This window comes from Panthera uncia, assembly GCF_023721935.1.
Source record: "Panthera uncia isolate 11264 chromosome E2 unlocalized genomic scaffold, Puncia_PCG_1.0 HiC_scaffold_19, whole genome shotgun sequence".
Taxonomy (NCBI): Eukaryota; Metazoa; Chordata; class Mammalia; order Carnivora; family Felidae; genus Panthera; species Panthera uncia.
Window position 1 is genome coordinate 8771242 of NW_026057588.1, and position 13077 is coordinate 8784318.

At 57.1% G+C, this 13077-nt stretch overlaps 1 protein-coding gene across 1 annotated transcript in view; it reads left to right on the forward strand.

The window, feature by feature from the left end:
• The window catches only part of LIG1 (DNA ligase 1), a 43204-nt gene that overhangs the window by 9774 nt on the left and 20353 nt on the right, over window positions 1–13077 (forward strand). Inside the window, 8 exon segments of the mRNA XM_049621552.1 lie at window positions 327–453; window positions 2855–2947; window positions 4702–4803; window positions 5704–5823; window positions 6017–6092; window positions 9628–9708; window positions 9919–9975; window positions 12624–12796. Of these exon segments, the coding sequence (XP_049477509.1) occupies window positions 327–453; window positions 2855–2947; window positions 4702–4803; window positions 5704–5823; window positions 6017–6092; window positions 9628–9708; window positions 9919–9975; window positions 12624–12796 (829 nt within the window).

The window sequence follows — 13077 nt, forward strand, 5'->3', positions numbered from 1 at the left end:
AGACCTAGCCGCAAGGGAGGCTGGGAAGTGAGGTTCTCACACTCCTGACCACACTAGCTGCAAGGAAGGCTGGGAAATGGGGTTTTTAGTTGGGCCATCATATGCCTAGCTAAAAGTCAAAAGTTCTGCTACTTGAGAAAGAAAGAGTCCATTTAGAAAAATTAGTGTCCGTGATGGGGAGAGTCTGGTACCATGAAATTTCACAGGAGGGTGGAGTGAGGCCCAGGTAAGAGACGAGGAGGCCTGAACTGGGACTGAACCCTCGACGAGGAGGTGGCCCCTATTCCTCCCCTCACTGTAGAATTGCTCTTTCTTTTGCCTTCCAGAAGCCGGCCCCAGGCTCTCCACAGGTCTCCCCTCCCAGCCCTGTCACATTTCCCGAGGGCAGCCCTCCCCTCTCCAACACCTCTCCTGCGGGCCTCTCCCCAACGGGGATCCCGAAGCGGCGCACAGGTAAGGACACACAGGAAGGATGCCCCTTCCGTGGCTCCTCTTTGTGCACGCGAGGGTTTCTGCACCAGGCGGCCACCCTCATCCCAGCTCTGATCTTAATGTTGTGGTTGAGAGCATGGCTTCACCATCCGCTGGCTGTGTGACCTCGGGTAAATGACTTACCTTCTCTGAGCGTCAATTGCTTTATCTGTAGGACAGAGATGACCAGAGATTAAGAGGAAATAGGCGTAAAGTGCTTGGAATTGGGCCTGGCCCGTAGTGAGGGCTCAGGAAGTGTTGGTTATTCTAACCGTGGTTACGTGCCATCGTGGAGGCAGCGCAGCTCACGGCGGGGGCACGGGGCCGGGGCCACGACGCAAGGGAGGCTTGTGGAAGGGAGATTCCCCAAGCCAAGCCCTGAAGGACAAGGAAAAACAAGCAGGGAACGGGGAGGGAAGAGACTTAACGGAAGGAGGCAGCGGGAAGGCCCTTCAGGGCGCCGATGCCCTGGCGTGCTGGAGCTCAGCGCACAGGGTTGGGGACGCCGAGCAGGGACACTGGAGAAGGTCCATGGGAAGCCGGCTTGTGGAGGGGCAGCTGTGTCCCCTGAAGGATCAGGAAGGTCTCGTACAGGGGGAGCACAGGTGAGAGACCCTCGTGTGATGGCAGGCGACGGGTGTCGCAGGTGTGACACATGAAACTAACAGACCGTATGTTAATTACACTCGCGTACAAAAGCTGTAAACAATTTTATGTTTGTTTTTATTTTTGAGAGAGAGAGAGAGTGAGCACGAGCGGGGGAGGGGCAGGTTGGGGGCAGGGGGACAGAGGATCTGAAGCAGGCTGTGTGCTGATAGCAGTGAGCCCCACGCGGGGCTCGAACTCATGAACCGCGAGATCGTGACCTGAGCCGAAGTCGGTTGCCCAACCGACTGAGCCACCCAGGCTCCCTCCCAATTTTTTTTTAAAGGAAAAAAAAAAAAAAAAAAGAAAAACAATAGCGGTGGGAATAGGGCACTGTACGTACGTGGGAGCTCAGAACTGAGCCAGCGCAGGGGTTGTGACCCCTTGAGCTGAGCCTTGGAAAGGGATTGGTGCTGACTGCGCGATATGGCCAAGAGCAGCCTGTACGGAGGCCTCGGGAGGGTGCTCGGGGAATCGCATACCCTGGAATGTTTCTGGAGAATTAAACGCACTTCGGGGAGCAGGGAGACCTTGAAGGCAGTGCGCGGGGAGACAGGAGAGCGGGGCTGGCTCGCGGAGGCCCGCACGTGCTGGGCCAAGGGCCCGGGGCCGTCCTGGGGGTGCTGGGGCGCCACGGGAGGGCTGCGGGAGGGGGAGGTCATGACGACACAGCTGAGTGGCTCAGGGCTGACTCTGAGATTGGCCCTGGGTTGGGGGGAGGGGGGTTGGAGAATTCTTTTTAGAGGTAATGACCTCTGAACTTTGCCCCAGAGGGCCACCGAGCAGCAGCACGTGCCAGGGCCCGGAGTTGTGACACAGCGTGGTGTGTCTGGGAACAGCAGCAGTTCGGGGGCGGGGGGGTGGGGAGAAAGGGTTATGTGGCGTGGGAGGAGTTAGAAGGTCAGCTGAAGAGAGCTGAGGTAGGACAGGGGCCCACATCCAAAGACTCTATCCTGCAATGGCTGGTGGGGAGACACGGGCGGCTTTCTGAGCGAGGAGGAGGACCGTGCCGGCCGCGGCTGAGAGCAGGTCCCTCTGCGGCCATGCGCAGGAGCCACCGGGTCCAGGAGGCCGGGGAGAAGGTGACAGATGGCGATAAAAAAGACTGCAGTTGCCTTTTCGGTGAATTCCTCACCGTGCTTGAGCATCCGCTTGGGGTCTTCCAGAAGCGGCCTCAGAAGTTCCAGAACAAGAGTGCAAATGCGAGTCGTTTGTTTTGGGAAGCACAGAGAACGCAGACCGTGAGGGATTCAGGGAAGGTGGCCCAGCCAGGAGAAGATGGGCGTTCATGGTGGCTCCTTTGGTTTACATGAGTCACTAGCGAGGGCCCGTCGCGGGACCCGTTGCTTCCTGGCCTCTCGCAGACGTCTGAGGCCCCGGAAGAGCCATCCGGGACACGCACTGATGGTCAGGTCTTAGGGGTGCAGGCAGGGCACTGAGGGGGTCTGCTAGAGTCCTCCCTGGGTCCTGAGCCGAGCGCATCACCGCGTCACTAACTTTTGGGGGTTGTTTTCACTCTGCACAGGCGGACGAGCGAGGCACAGAGAAATTAAGTAACTTGCTCCGGGTCACACAGCCAGGAGGCAGCACAGCTTGAAGGATGAGGCCGGCCTCGGGGCAGAAGGGGGGGGTCCCAGAGACTTCTCCAGGGGCCCCCATCACTGATGGGCCTGAGCTCACTGGGGAGGGGGGCAGACAGGCCAGCGAGGTCAGCCCTACCGTGCCCTTTGCCTTCCAGCTCGGAAGCAGCTTCCTAAACGGCCGATTCAGGATATCCTGGAAGAACAGAACGAGGATGAGGACAGAGAGGCAAAGAGGAAGAAGGAAGAAGGTGAGTCACCAGGAGGAGGGAGAGAGAGGGAGAGAGTGTGTATATGGCGGGAATCTGGAAGGGTGGGGGCCTCTCCGATGGGACAGGGTGTTAGGATCCCCGATTTGATGCCTGTGTCCCTGGATCCAGATGTGGCCGTCAGAACCCACCCATCCCACCCCACCCCCGCCCCAGCCTAGGCGTGGCTGTTGTGAAAGCGTTTTGAAATCCGTTCCTTGGGCCGCTGCAATTTAGTGTTAATTCGTACACAGTTTGACCCATTTTTATCTTCTGTTTGTTTTGATGGAAAATCGTTTCCTCTCTATCACGTCTTTTGCCTGAGAGATTTTTATCAGGAAGCAGAGATCCCCAGCCTCTCACAGCGCCCTTAGTGTCTCAGTGATTTTTTTTTCTGGCCCCACCCGCCCCCCGCCCCCAACCAGGCCACGACCTCAGTGGCTCCGTCCGTTAAGTAGTTACTTCCAGACGACTGTTTATGTTTTAGAAACCTGGGCATTGGAGAAAATGGTGCGCGCACATCGAAAGGGAAAGCAGTTATTTTTTTGGTCCGTCCTTAGTCACCATCAGTGACTAAATAGGATGTCTCCTGGCCTCCGCACAATCTCTCAAACTGTGGAATCCGATTGAAGACTGCCCCCCTGGTTTCCTGTTCCACATTGATTTTTGTGCAAAGTTTTTTGGTTTTGTTGTTGTTGTTGTTGTTGTTGTTTTTTACCACGGCCACCAATGAAAGCCCAGCTTTGCAGAAAGGTAATGCAGGAACTCCAAGGATAGAGGTCAAAGGATACTGGAATCTGATACCTCGAGCTAGTAGTTCCTGTAGTGTCCACCAGATGTCGCCATTTCCCCTTGGAACCTTAACCGATCCTACCTTGTGGGGGGGGGGGGGGATTTGCAGCTCTGGGCATTTAAAAGGGGGGGGGGGAAATGCCACCGTAAAGATCTGATCCATTGGTCATTTGGGGGCCCGTGTGAGATTCTACCAGTTATAGCCTTTGCCACTGCCAGTGTTTGTTAGGCTCAACTTCCCCGGGGCACACGTGACTTCCTGTTGGCCATTTTTAGTCGGTATCCATTCGTACTGTGAATTGTGCGTTTTTAGCCAGCATTAGTGCGTGGGGTCACGGGAGGGCGGGTAGCTTCTTGATACTAAGGCACGTTTTTCTCAAGTTCACATGCTTTTTTTTTTTTTTTTTTTGTTAATATTTTTTTTTTGTGACAGACACAGAGCATGAGAGGGGGAGGGGCAGAGAGAGAGAGAGGGAGACCCAGAATCTGAAGCAGGCTCCAGGCTCTGAGCTGTCCGCGCAGAGCCCGACACGGGGCTCAAACTCGCAAACCCTGAGATCGTGACCTGAGCCGAAGTCGGTCGCTCAACCGACTGAGCCACCCAGGCGCCCCATCAGTTTAAAAAATTTTTACTTTTTACCTATATCAGGTTATCACATGCGTTTGGGACTCTTTCTGGTTGTATTTTGCGGTGAATAATTCTAAAAGTTGCTAAGACAGCACTGACTGTTTGTGTCCAGGTCTGGTTGCCCAGGCAAAGGAACACAGGGTTTGGATTGTGTTGGGGGTCCCGCTGTGCTTGGGGCTGACCAAGAACGGACTGTCACACCTCCTATCACTTTACAGATATGCTTGACTGGCACACAGGAATAGCCGGGGGCTGACCGTCTCCGGACTTGAAATGTCCTTGGGGGAGTCAGAGTGATTCTTTTTTGCCATCTGACTTTTCTGTCTGTTATCCAAAGCAGAGACCCCAACAGAAAGCCTCACAGAGCCTGAATTGGCCCAAAAGGAGGAAGCAGAAGGGGACCGGCCCACGACGCCCGCTGAGCACTTAGAGACCTCCCGTGAGTTTCCAGTCCTCTGCCTCCAGCCCACCCCGGCTCTCTGGCTTTGGGTCGGATGTCTTCGGAGGCCAGTTAATTTTCAACTCGACATAGCTCCTCAAATGTGTTGTTTAAATGCAAATTCTAGGAGGGGCGCCTGGGTGGCTCGGTCGGTTGAGCGTCTGACTTCGGCTCAGGTCACGATCTCGCGGTTCGTGAGTTCGAGCCCCGTGTCGGGCTCTGTGTTGACGGCTCAGAGCCTGGAGCCTGCTTTGGATTCTGTGTCCCCCTCTCTCTCCGCCCCACCCCTGCTCGTGCTCTGTCTTTCAAGTATGAATAAACATTAAAAAAGATACAAATTCTAGGGGAGCCGTAGGTTTTATTACCGTTCTTACGGTTATAATTTCCCCCCTGTGTGTGTGGGTAAAGAAAAAAGAGCTGGGCGTCCTCCAATAAGATATTTGTATCTCTGCGAAATCACAGGTACTAAGTGCTGCTAACTGAGCGGGAATTTATGAAGTTAGACAGTATATTAGCCTCACAGGCCAGAGCACAAGCCCACAGCTGGGCGTCCGTGAGACTCCTGTGTGAGAAAGGACACCATGGGCGCATTTTGAGGATACAAATCGCATCCGATTTGCTGCAACGGCAGGAGAAGCGGGAGTGTTTTCTTCTAATCGTGCTGAGATTTCTTTTTACCGCCGTTCGTGTAACGTCTCCAGTTTCAGGCCAGATGCCGAGCAGAACCCTTAGTACTTGACGCAAAAGCTGCAGGCCCAAGAGGCTCAAAACTTACGCGCGGAGAGAAAAGGGGCAGAACGGGGGCCGTTTTCCACCTGGGGCGTCAGAATGACCTGGGGTTACAAATGAAGTTTCGGGTTGGATGTTGGCGTCTCCAGCTGACCCTGTGTCTCGCTTTAGCAGCCGAGCCCCCGACAGACAGCACCTCAGAGCCTGAGGTGGCCGGAAAGCAGGAAGCACGGGAGGGGGACCAGGCTAAGCCTCCCCCCAGAGCTCCCAAGACGGTCAGCAGTTTCTTCGGTGAGTGTCTCCCGCCCATCAGCTCCCAGCCGCGCGGGGAGGAGGCCGGTGGGCCTTTCTCAGGAGCACGCCCTGCCCTACCCCTGCCCTACAGAAGGCCTGACCCCTCTCTCCTGGCCTGATGGGGCGAGAGGAGTTGGGCAGTGGGGGCTCTCAGGAGGAAGGGCCCACAGTTTCCTGACTTCATTCCCAGCCCCCCGGAAGCCGGCGACCAAGAAAGAAGGGAAAGAAGAGGGACCTGGCGCCCCTAGAAAGGAGGAGGCCAAAGGGTGAGTTGATATCGACTGTCGAGTAGCGAGGACAGGGCATTAAAGGGAGTAGCGCAGTGGGTTCGAATTCTCTTGATTTTATCCCTGTAAAGACGAGACCTATAATCACCAAAAATCCTTTTAGCTTTAAAAATCTGTGATTACGGTAGGGCCTGGAGGACTCCGCCGGTTTGGGCGTCCGACTTTGGCTCCGGTCACGATGTCGCAGTGCGTGGGTTCGAGCCCCGCGTCGGGCTCTGCGCTGACAGCTCGGAGCCTGGAGCCCGCTTCGGATTCTGTGTCTCCCTCTCTCTCTCTGCCCCTCCCCGCTCGCACCCTGTCTCTCTCTCTCTCTCTCTCAAAAATAAAATAAAAAAAAAACACGCAAAGACTTTTTTGAAAAGCTGTGATTACAGTTAATTCTTCTTCTTTTTTTTTTTTTTTAAAGTTTATTTGTCGATTTGAGAGAGTGCTCGCACAGGCGTGCACGACCAAGGGAGGGGCAGAGACAGAGGGAGAGAGAGAATCCCAGGCAGGCTCCGTGCTTGCCAACGCAGAGCCGGATGGGGGCTCGATCTCCCAAACTGTGAAATCACGACCCGGGCGGAAGTCAGGAGTCGGGCGTTCAACCGACGGAGCCACGCAGCCTCCGTCCGGTGAACTATTCCGCTAAAAATGTTTTGGGGAGTCTTACCGTCAGTTTTGTGCCCCAGTTGAGACGTTGTTGGCGGGAGTAAAGGGCACCGTTTCAGCACGCGACATCGTTATGGGAACCGCTGGCTCCTCTTGAACACCTACTGTGCGTCGGGTAGAGCGCTAAAGGTTTCTTTTACGCTGTTGCATTTCATCTTGCAGCACTCTTGTGGCAAAAAAGGGCATTTTAGCCATGTTACAGGCATTGGAACCATTAGCCCAGAGAGGCTGCGTTAGCTTCCCTGGGTCACACAGGAAGACAGGGGTAGGGCCGGGCCTAGGACTTGGGTCCCCCCTGAATCCTGGGCGTGCTCCTCCTCAGTTCTGGCCCGTCTGGCCTTCTGGGTACGTGCGTGTGCTTATGCGTCCAGAAAAAAGTTTCTCTGACGAAATCGGTGGCCTACTGCCTACAAGGCTTTGTATCCTGGTTGGTTTTGTCTTTCCTAAAGTTTATTTTGAGAGAGAGAAAGCATGTGTGTGTGGGGGTGGGGGGTGGGGAGGGGCATCGAGAGAGGGAAAGAGAGAATCCCAAGCAGGCTCTGCGTGGTGCCAGATGCAGGGGCTCGAGCCCACGAACCGTGAGCTCCTGACCTGAGCCGAAACCAAGAGTCGGACTCTTAACCGACTGAGCCACCCTGGCGCCCCCGTCCTGTTACCAATTTCACGTGATACCGAGATCATTCTTCCGACTCCATTCCAAGCCTGATTACTCGTCCGTCTCCGATGGCTGCCTCCAGGAGACAGACAAACGTTCGGGACGTCCAGTTTTTCTCACCTCGGAAATGGGGAGATACCGGTGACCGCACTCGCTTTCATCCAGCAGTCACTGTGCATAGGCTCTGTCGGTATCCCCATTTCACAGACAGGGAAGGTGAGGCCTGAAGGCAGGACGGTATCGTGGAGGGGTGAGAAGTCCCAGCTCCTCCTTGGCCAGCTGTGTGACCTTGGGGAAGTGCCTTAGCCTTTCTGTGCCAGTTTCCTCCCGAGGGTTGGAAACGTTTGGCTAGGGCCTGGCCACTGCCAAGCTCGGCAGGCTGTAGCTGCTACTATTGTTCCCGTTAGTATTCATTTATCGTCGGTGCCTCGCGTAGGTCACGGGTGGGAGGGAGGCCCGCGCGCTGAGATTTGAACCAGACGGCCTGGCTGTAGAATTTCTTAACTGCTGTGCTGTCTCTCATAAGAACAGTACGGTCGACCGGGACGACCACCACCTAGGAAATGCTTCCCCTGCGGAGCCCCACGCACGCCCCGTCCGGCTCAGCCGCACAGCCCCGTCTGTGCATCAGAGTCCGCGCAAGAGCTGGAAAAATTCCCCGAGTCTTCTCTCCCACCCTCTTGTGCCTCCCCAGTTTTGAGGTAGATACGGGCCTGAGGCTGGGGAGTCCGGGTCATTTTAAAAACGCTCCCCACAGGGGCGCCTGGGTGGGTCCGTCAGTTAGGTATGTGACTCTTGATTTCGGCTCAGGTCGTGATCTCGTGTTTCATGGGTTCGAGCCCCGCATCGGGCTCTGCGCTTTGGGTTCTCTCCCTCTCTCTGCCCCTCCCACACGCACACACACACACACACACACTCTCTCTCTCTCTCAAAATAAATTAATTAATTAACTAAAACTTTTTTAAAAAGCTCCCCATAGAGTGCACCAAGGAGGGGGCGCCCCTCACCATAATTCCTTTTTTTTTTTTTTTAATTTTTTTTTACATTTATTTATTTACTTTTGAGAGACAGAGAGCGACAGGGCATGAGCGGGGGAGGGGCAGAGAGCGAGGGAGACACAGAATCCGAAGCAGGCTCCAGGCTCCGAGCGGTCAGCACAGACGGACGGGGTTCGAACTCACAAACCGTGAGATCATGACCTGAGCCGAAGTCGGACGCTCAGCCCCCCTTCACCGTAATTTCTTAACCCTCACGACAACGTGTGATGGGGGGGACTCTTGGGAGCTCCGTGGTACAGACGAGGGCACCATGGTTCAGAGAGAGGAAACTGCGCTCTCAGGGTGACGCGGCTGCTCGGGGAGGGAACGGGGACGGGAACCCAGATGGGTCTGACTGCACAGTCTGGCCGTGAGCGGCTCCGGCAGAGTCAGTGTGAGGCATTTCCGGAGGCATTTAGAACGGGGAGGTTTGGAACGCCATCTCTGGGGCTGCGCTGCTTGTCATATGACCCTGCGTCGGCTGGAGCTACTCCCACCTACAAGTATCTGGGAAACAGGGTTACAAGAGTCCCCGGTGGGGCTCATTGCGAACAGAGGCAGTGCTCTGAGCACAGTGCCTGGCCCTTTGCGGCACCCAGAGACGGCACCCTTTTCCTGCTGTTCCATCCAGAGAAAGTAAGGGAGACGTTGGTTGGGAAACCCGAGGGGTCCCTAGCCTCTTAGAATGGACTGTAAAAAGCAGCCAGATCATGCTGGCCACCCCCCCCCCCAGCCACGCTGACCCCTTTTCCATTCCTTAAACGTGTCACGTGCGTGTCTACCTCAGGGCCTTTGCACTGGCTGTTGCCGTGCCTGGAGTGCTCTTCTCCCCGATACCCAGTCTGCTCACGCCTCAGGTTATTCTGCCCAAACATCTTCCCCACCTCTTCCTCAGATCTAGCACCTTCTATCCCACTGTGCCCCCCCCCACCACTTGGTTTTAAATGTTTCTTAATATCGAAATTGTTTGCTTCTGTGTTTTGTCTCGTCTCGTTGCCCCTGACTCTCCCACTAGAGTGGAAGCTCCAGGCTCACCAACTTCGTTTTCGTTCCTTTGTGTGCCCTCGTGCCTCGGACGGTGTCGGGTGCACAGCAGGTGCTCCAGAAAGTGTCAGTCGAAGGGGCGGCTCTGCTTTGCCCCAGGTGTCTGATCTCCCCTTTGCCTCCACAGACCCCTGGACCCCCCCGGCTACAATCCGGCCAAGAACAACTACCATCCCGTTGACGACGCCTGCTGGAAGCCGGGCCAGAAGTGAGGCTTCTCCCGCCCCCGACTGCCTTCCTCGCGCCCCTGTCGCCGGGTGCCTCTCCCTGGCGGCCTCCGTTGGAGGGAACTGCCACGTCCCTCGTGTCCACGTTCAGGGGACACAGGCAGCAGCGTAGAAAGCGTGGGGAGGCAGGTGGACAGACGATGGACGGCGTGGGTTGTATGCACTGCCCCGTGTCTCCCTTCCTCCCCCAGGGTCCCTTACCTGGCTGTGGCCCGGACATTTGAGAAGATTGAGGAGGTTTCTGCTCGGTAATCTGTCGGACCCCCCTGTGGGGGGGGGAGGGGGAGGGACGCCTCCTGCTGCCTGGTCCCTTCACCCTCCCTCCCTCTCGTGGCCATGGCCCTGGGAGCAGCTGCGAGGCCTCTTGGGCCCCAGGCTCGGAAGGCCCCTGCCCCGTGCTTCTGTCTGTTTCTGTTGATCAGAACGAGACGTGCTAGGGGAGAGAACCCCGATCCCTGGGGTGGGGACACCGCCTCCTCCCTATGACGTGAGCTCCGTCTACCCGCATTTGGTGAGAAGTCGCCGCAGCCCGGCTGATTTCCTCGCCCTTACCGTGAGGAGGTCCGGGTGTTGGGTACAGCGAGAACCCCACTCCCAGTGAGCGCTGCAAGGGCCCCTGGGGCCCTGGGCTGCCTGGACCTGGTCCCCGTTCCACCCCATCCTGCGCCCCGCCCCCATCCCTGTGTATTCAATCGGTGTTGTCAGGGGGCCCACCTCATTCTGGTCCCTGATGCTCCATCAGCATTGTTTCCGGATCTTTCCATGTTGCTTTAAGTAGGTCTCACCCCTTTTAACCGCGCTGTGGGATTCTTTCATTTTCGTACATCGCGGAGTGTTTAGGCTGTTCCCAGTGCTTCAGCGTGTGTCTTTGTGAACACGGGAGGCGCCTCCTCTGGGGCCCAGAGGGTGCGGGAAGGGCCGGGAAGGCCAGACCTGTGGGCAGTGGAGACAGTGCCCAGCCCCGGGCGCAGACAGGTCTGGGAGTGGGCCCCGTCCCGGCTGCTTCCTGGCTGTGTGACCGTGGGCGGGTGGCCTGACCTCTCTGAGCTTCGGCCTCTGCGTAAGGAAAGTGAAGATCATCCGTCTCCGGTTTGCTCGGAGGGGGTGCCAGGGTGGCACAGCGAGGTGCCTAGTAAGTACTTTTAGGAGGTGCTGTTGGCAGTCACTGAGTTCAGGAGGACTGTGGGTGACTGTCCAGTCCCCATGATCCCCAGTTGGAGGGTTTTACAACTTTTTTTTAGGCTCTTTAGAAATAACTGTAAACTTCGAGAAAAATCGTAGAAATGGCACAGCGAGCCCCTACGTACCCGTGATCAGCTTTCTCTAACGTTGACGTGTTTACGCCGGCAGGGGGATGGTTACCGAGACCGCAATGTCAGCGTTAGCGTGGGCTGTTATGTGACGCGCAGACGTCATTTGTGTCTGGCTGGTTTCCCCCTTTGCGTTGGCTTTGCTAGGCCGGGACCCACCCTGGACCCTCGCCCTGACCCTGACCCCTGCCTGTGGTGCGTGGTCACCCTGTCTCCTTGTCTCCATCCTCGACGGCTCCTCGCTCTTTCTTGGTCCAGCCTCCCCGCTGTGGCGCTTTCGACGAGTCCGGGGACTTTGCACAAGTCTCACTTTGGGTCTGTGTGACGTTTCCTCGAGAGCTGATTCAGGCGGGGCGCCTGGGGGGCTCAGTCAACTGAACGTACGACTCTCGCTTCCGGCTCAGGTCGTGATCTCACGGTTTGTTGGCTTTGAGCCCCGTGTTGGGCTCCTTGCTGACAGTGTGGCGCCTGCTTAGGACTCTCTCTCTCCCTCCCTCTCTCCGTCCCCCACTCTCACTCTCTCTTTCTCTCAAGATAAATCAACTTTTTAAAAAAAAAAAAAAAGGAAGTTGAGGTTTCTACTCCTGAAATCGTTACTGCACTATTTTCTAACTGGCAAGTAAAGTCCCATCGTGAGGCTCTGGGTAGACCTCAGTTTGGGGGGCAAGCCGTTCCGCCAGCTTCGGAGCCAGTGGTGGGTCCCACGTCTGGGGGGTCTGCTCGGCAGGCTTCGTGGTCCTCCCGTGTCTCCTCCATGGGAATAGACTGAGCTCCTCTGTCCAGTTAGGCTGCCTGGATGTGCGCTTAACGAACGTGAACACGTTCGTACAGACTTCGTGACATGGACAGAGGCATTGTACGTTTACTTGTGTTTTTTTTTTTTTTAAAGCTTATTTTGAGAGGCGGAGAGAGAGAGAGAGAGAGAGAGAGAGCACAAGCAGGGGAGGTGCAGAGAGAGAGAGAGAGAGAGAGAGGGAGAGAGAGAATCCCAAGCAGGCTCCACGCTGTCCGCACAGAGCCTGATGCGGGGACCGAACTCGCAAACCCGGGAGATCATGGCCTGAGCCCAAGTGAGGAATGGGACGCTGAACCGACTGAGCCGCCCGGGCGTCCCTAACGTGGTCGTGCTTCTAGAGCCAGCGCAGCTCAGTGGCTGGGAGCGCGGGTCCTGGAGCGGACGGCCTCGGGTCACCTCTCAGCTTGAGTTGCACGGGCTCTGTGACCTCGGGCGAGTTCCATGATGGCTGTACGCCTCAGTTTCCTCATCTGTGCAGTGGGGGTGATAGGAGCGTCTGTGTGATGGGGGAGCCGTGAGATTTCAGTGAGCGGAAACACACAGATGCTTGGAAGAGGCCCCCGGCACCTAGACGGCACTCCGTGCTCCCATCATCCTCTGTGGATGGTCCTCCCCGTCTCCGTTGTAAGCAGGGACCGGGCTCACCCTCCTACCAGCAGCCTGTGGCTGTGCCCGGGCCTGGGCTCAAGCCCTTTGTCTTCTCCTCTCCCGGGTCCCTTCCCCCCCACCCCCAGCTTTGACCCTAACCTGCCAGCGGCTCACACCCCGTCCCCCCCCCCCTTGCCCCCAGGCTCCGGATGGTGGAGACACTGAGCAACTTGCTGCGCTCCGTGGTGGCCCTGTCCCCCCCAGACCTGCTCCCCATCCTCTACCTCAGCCTCAACCGCCTCGGGCCGCCCCAGCAGGGCCTGGAGCTTGGCGTCGGGGACGGTGTCCTCCTCAAGGCGGTGGCCCAGGCCACGGGTAAGCAGGGCGTGTGGTGGCCGTTGGAGCGTAGGGGGCTCAGGGGGAGAAGGGGGAGAGGTGGGGAGCGCGTGAGGGATGGGAGAGGGGACTGGAGGTGGGGAAGACAGCCGGATGGATGGGACAGACTGGTGGGGCGCTGGTTCCGGTGAGGGAGGCCCCGCAGCTGGAGGCGGGGCTGGAGGCGGGGCCGCAGGGTTGGGAGGAGGGGCTGGGAAGACGGTGTGGAGGGAGCAGGTGCCCAGGGAAGCGGCAGATGTGGGGAGAACCACGTGGGCGGG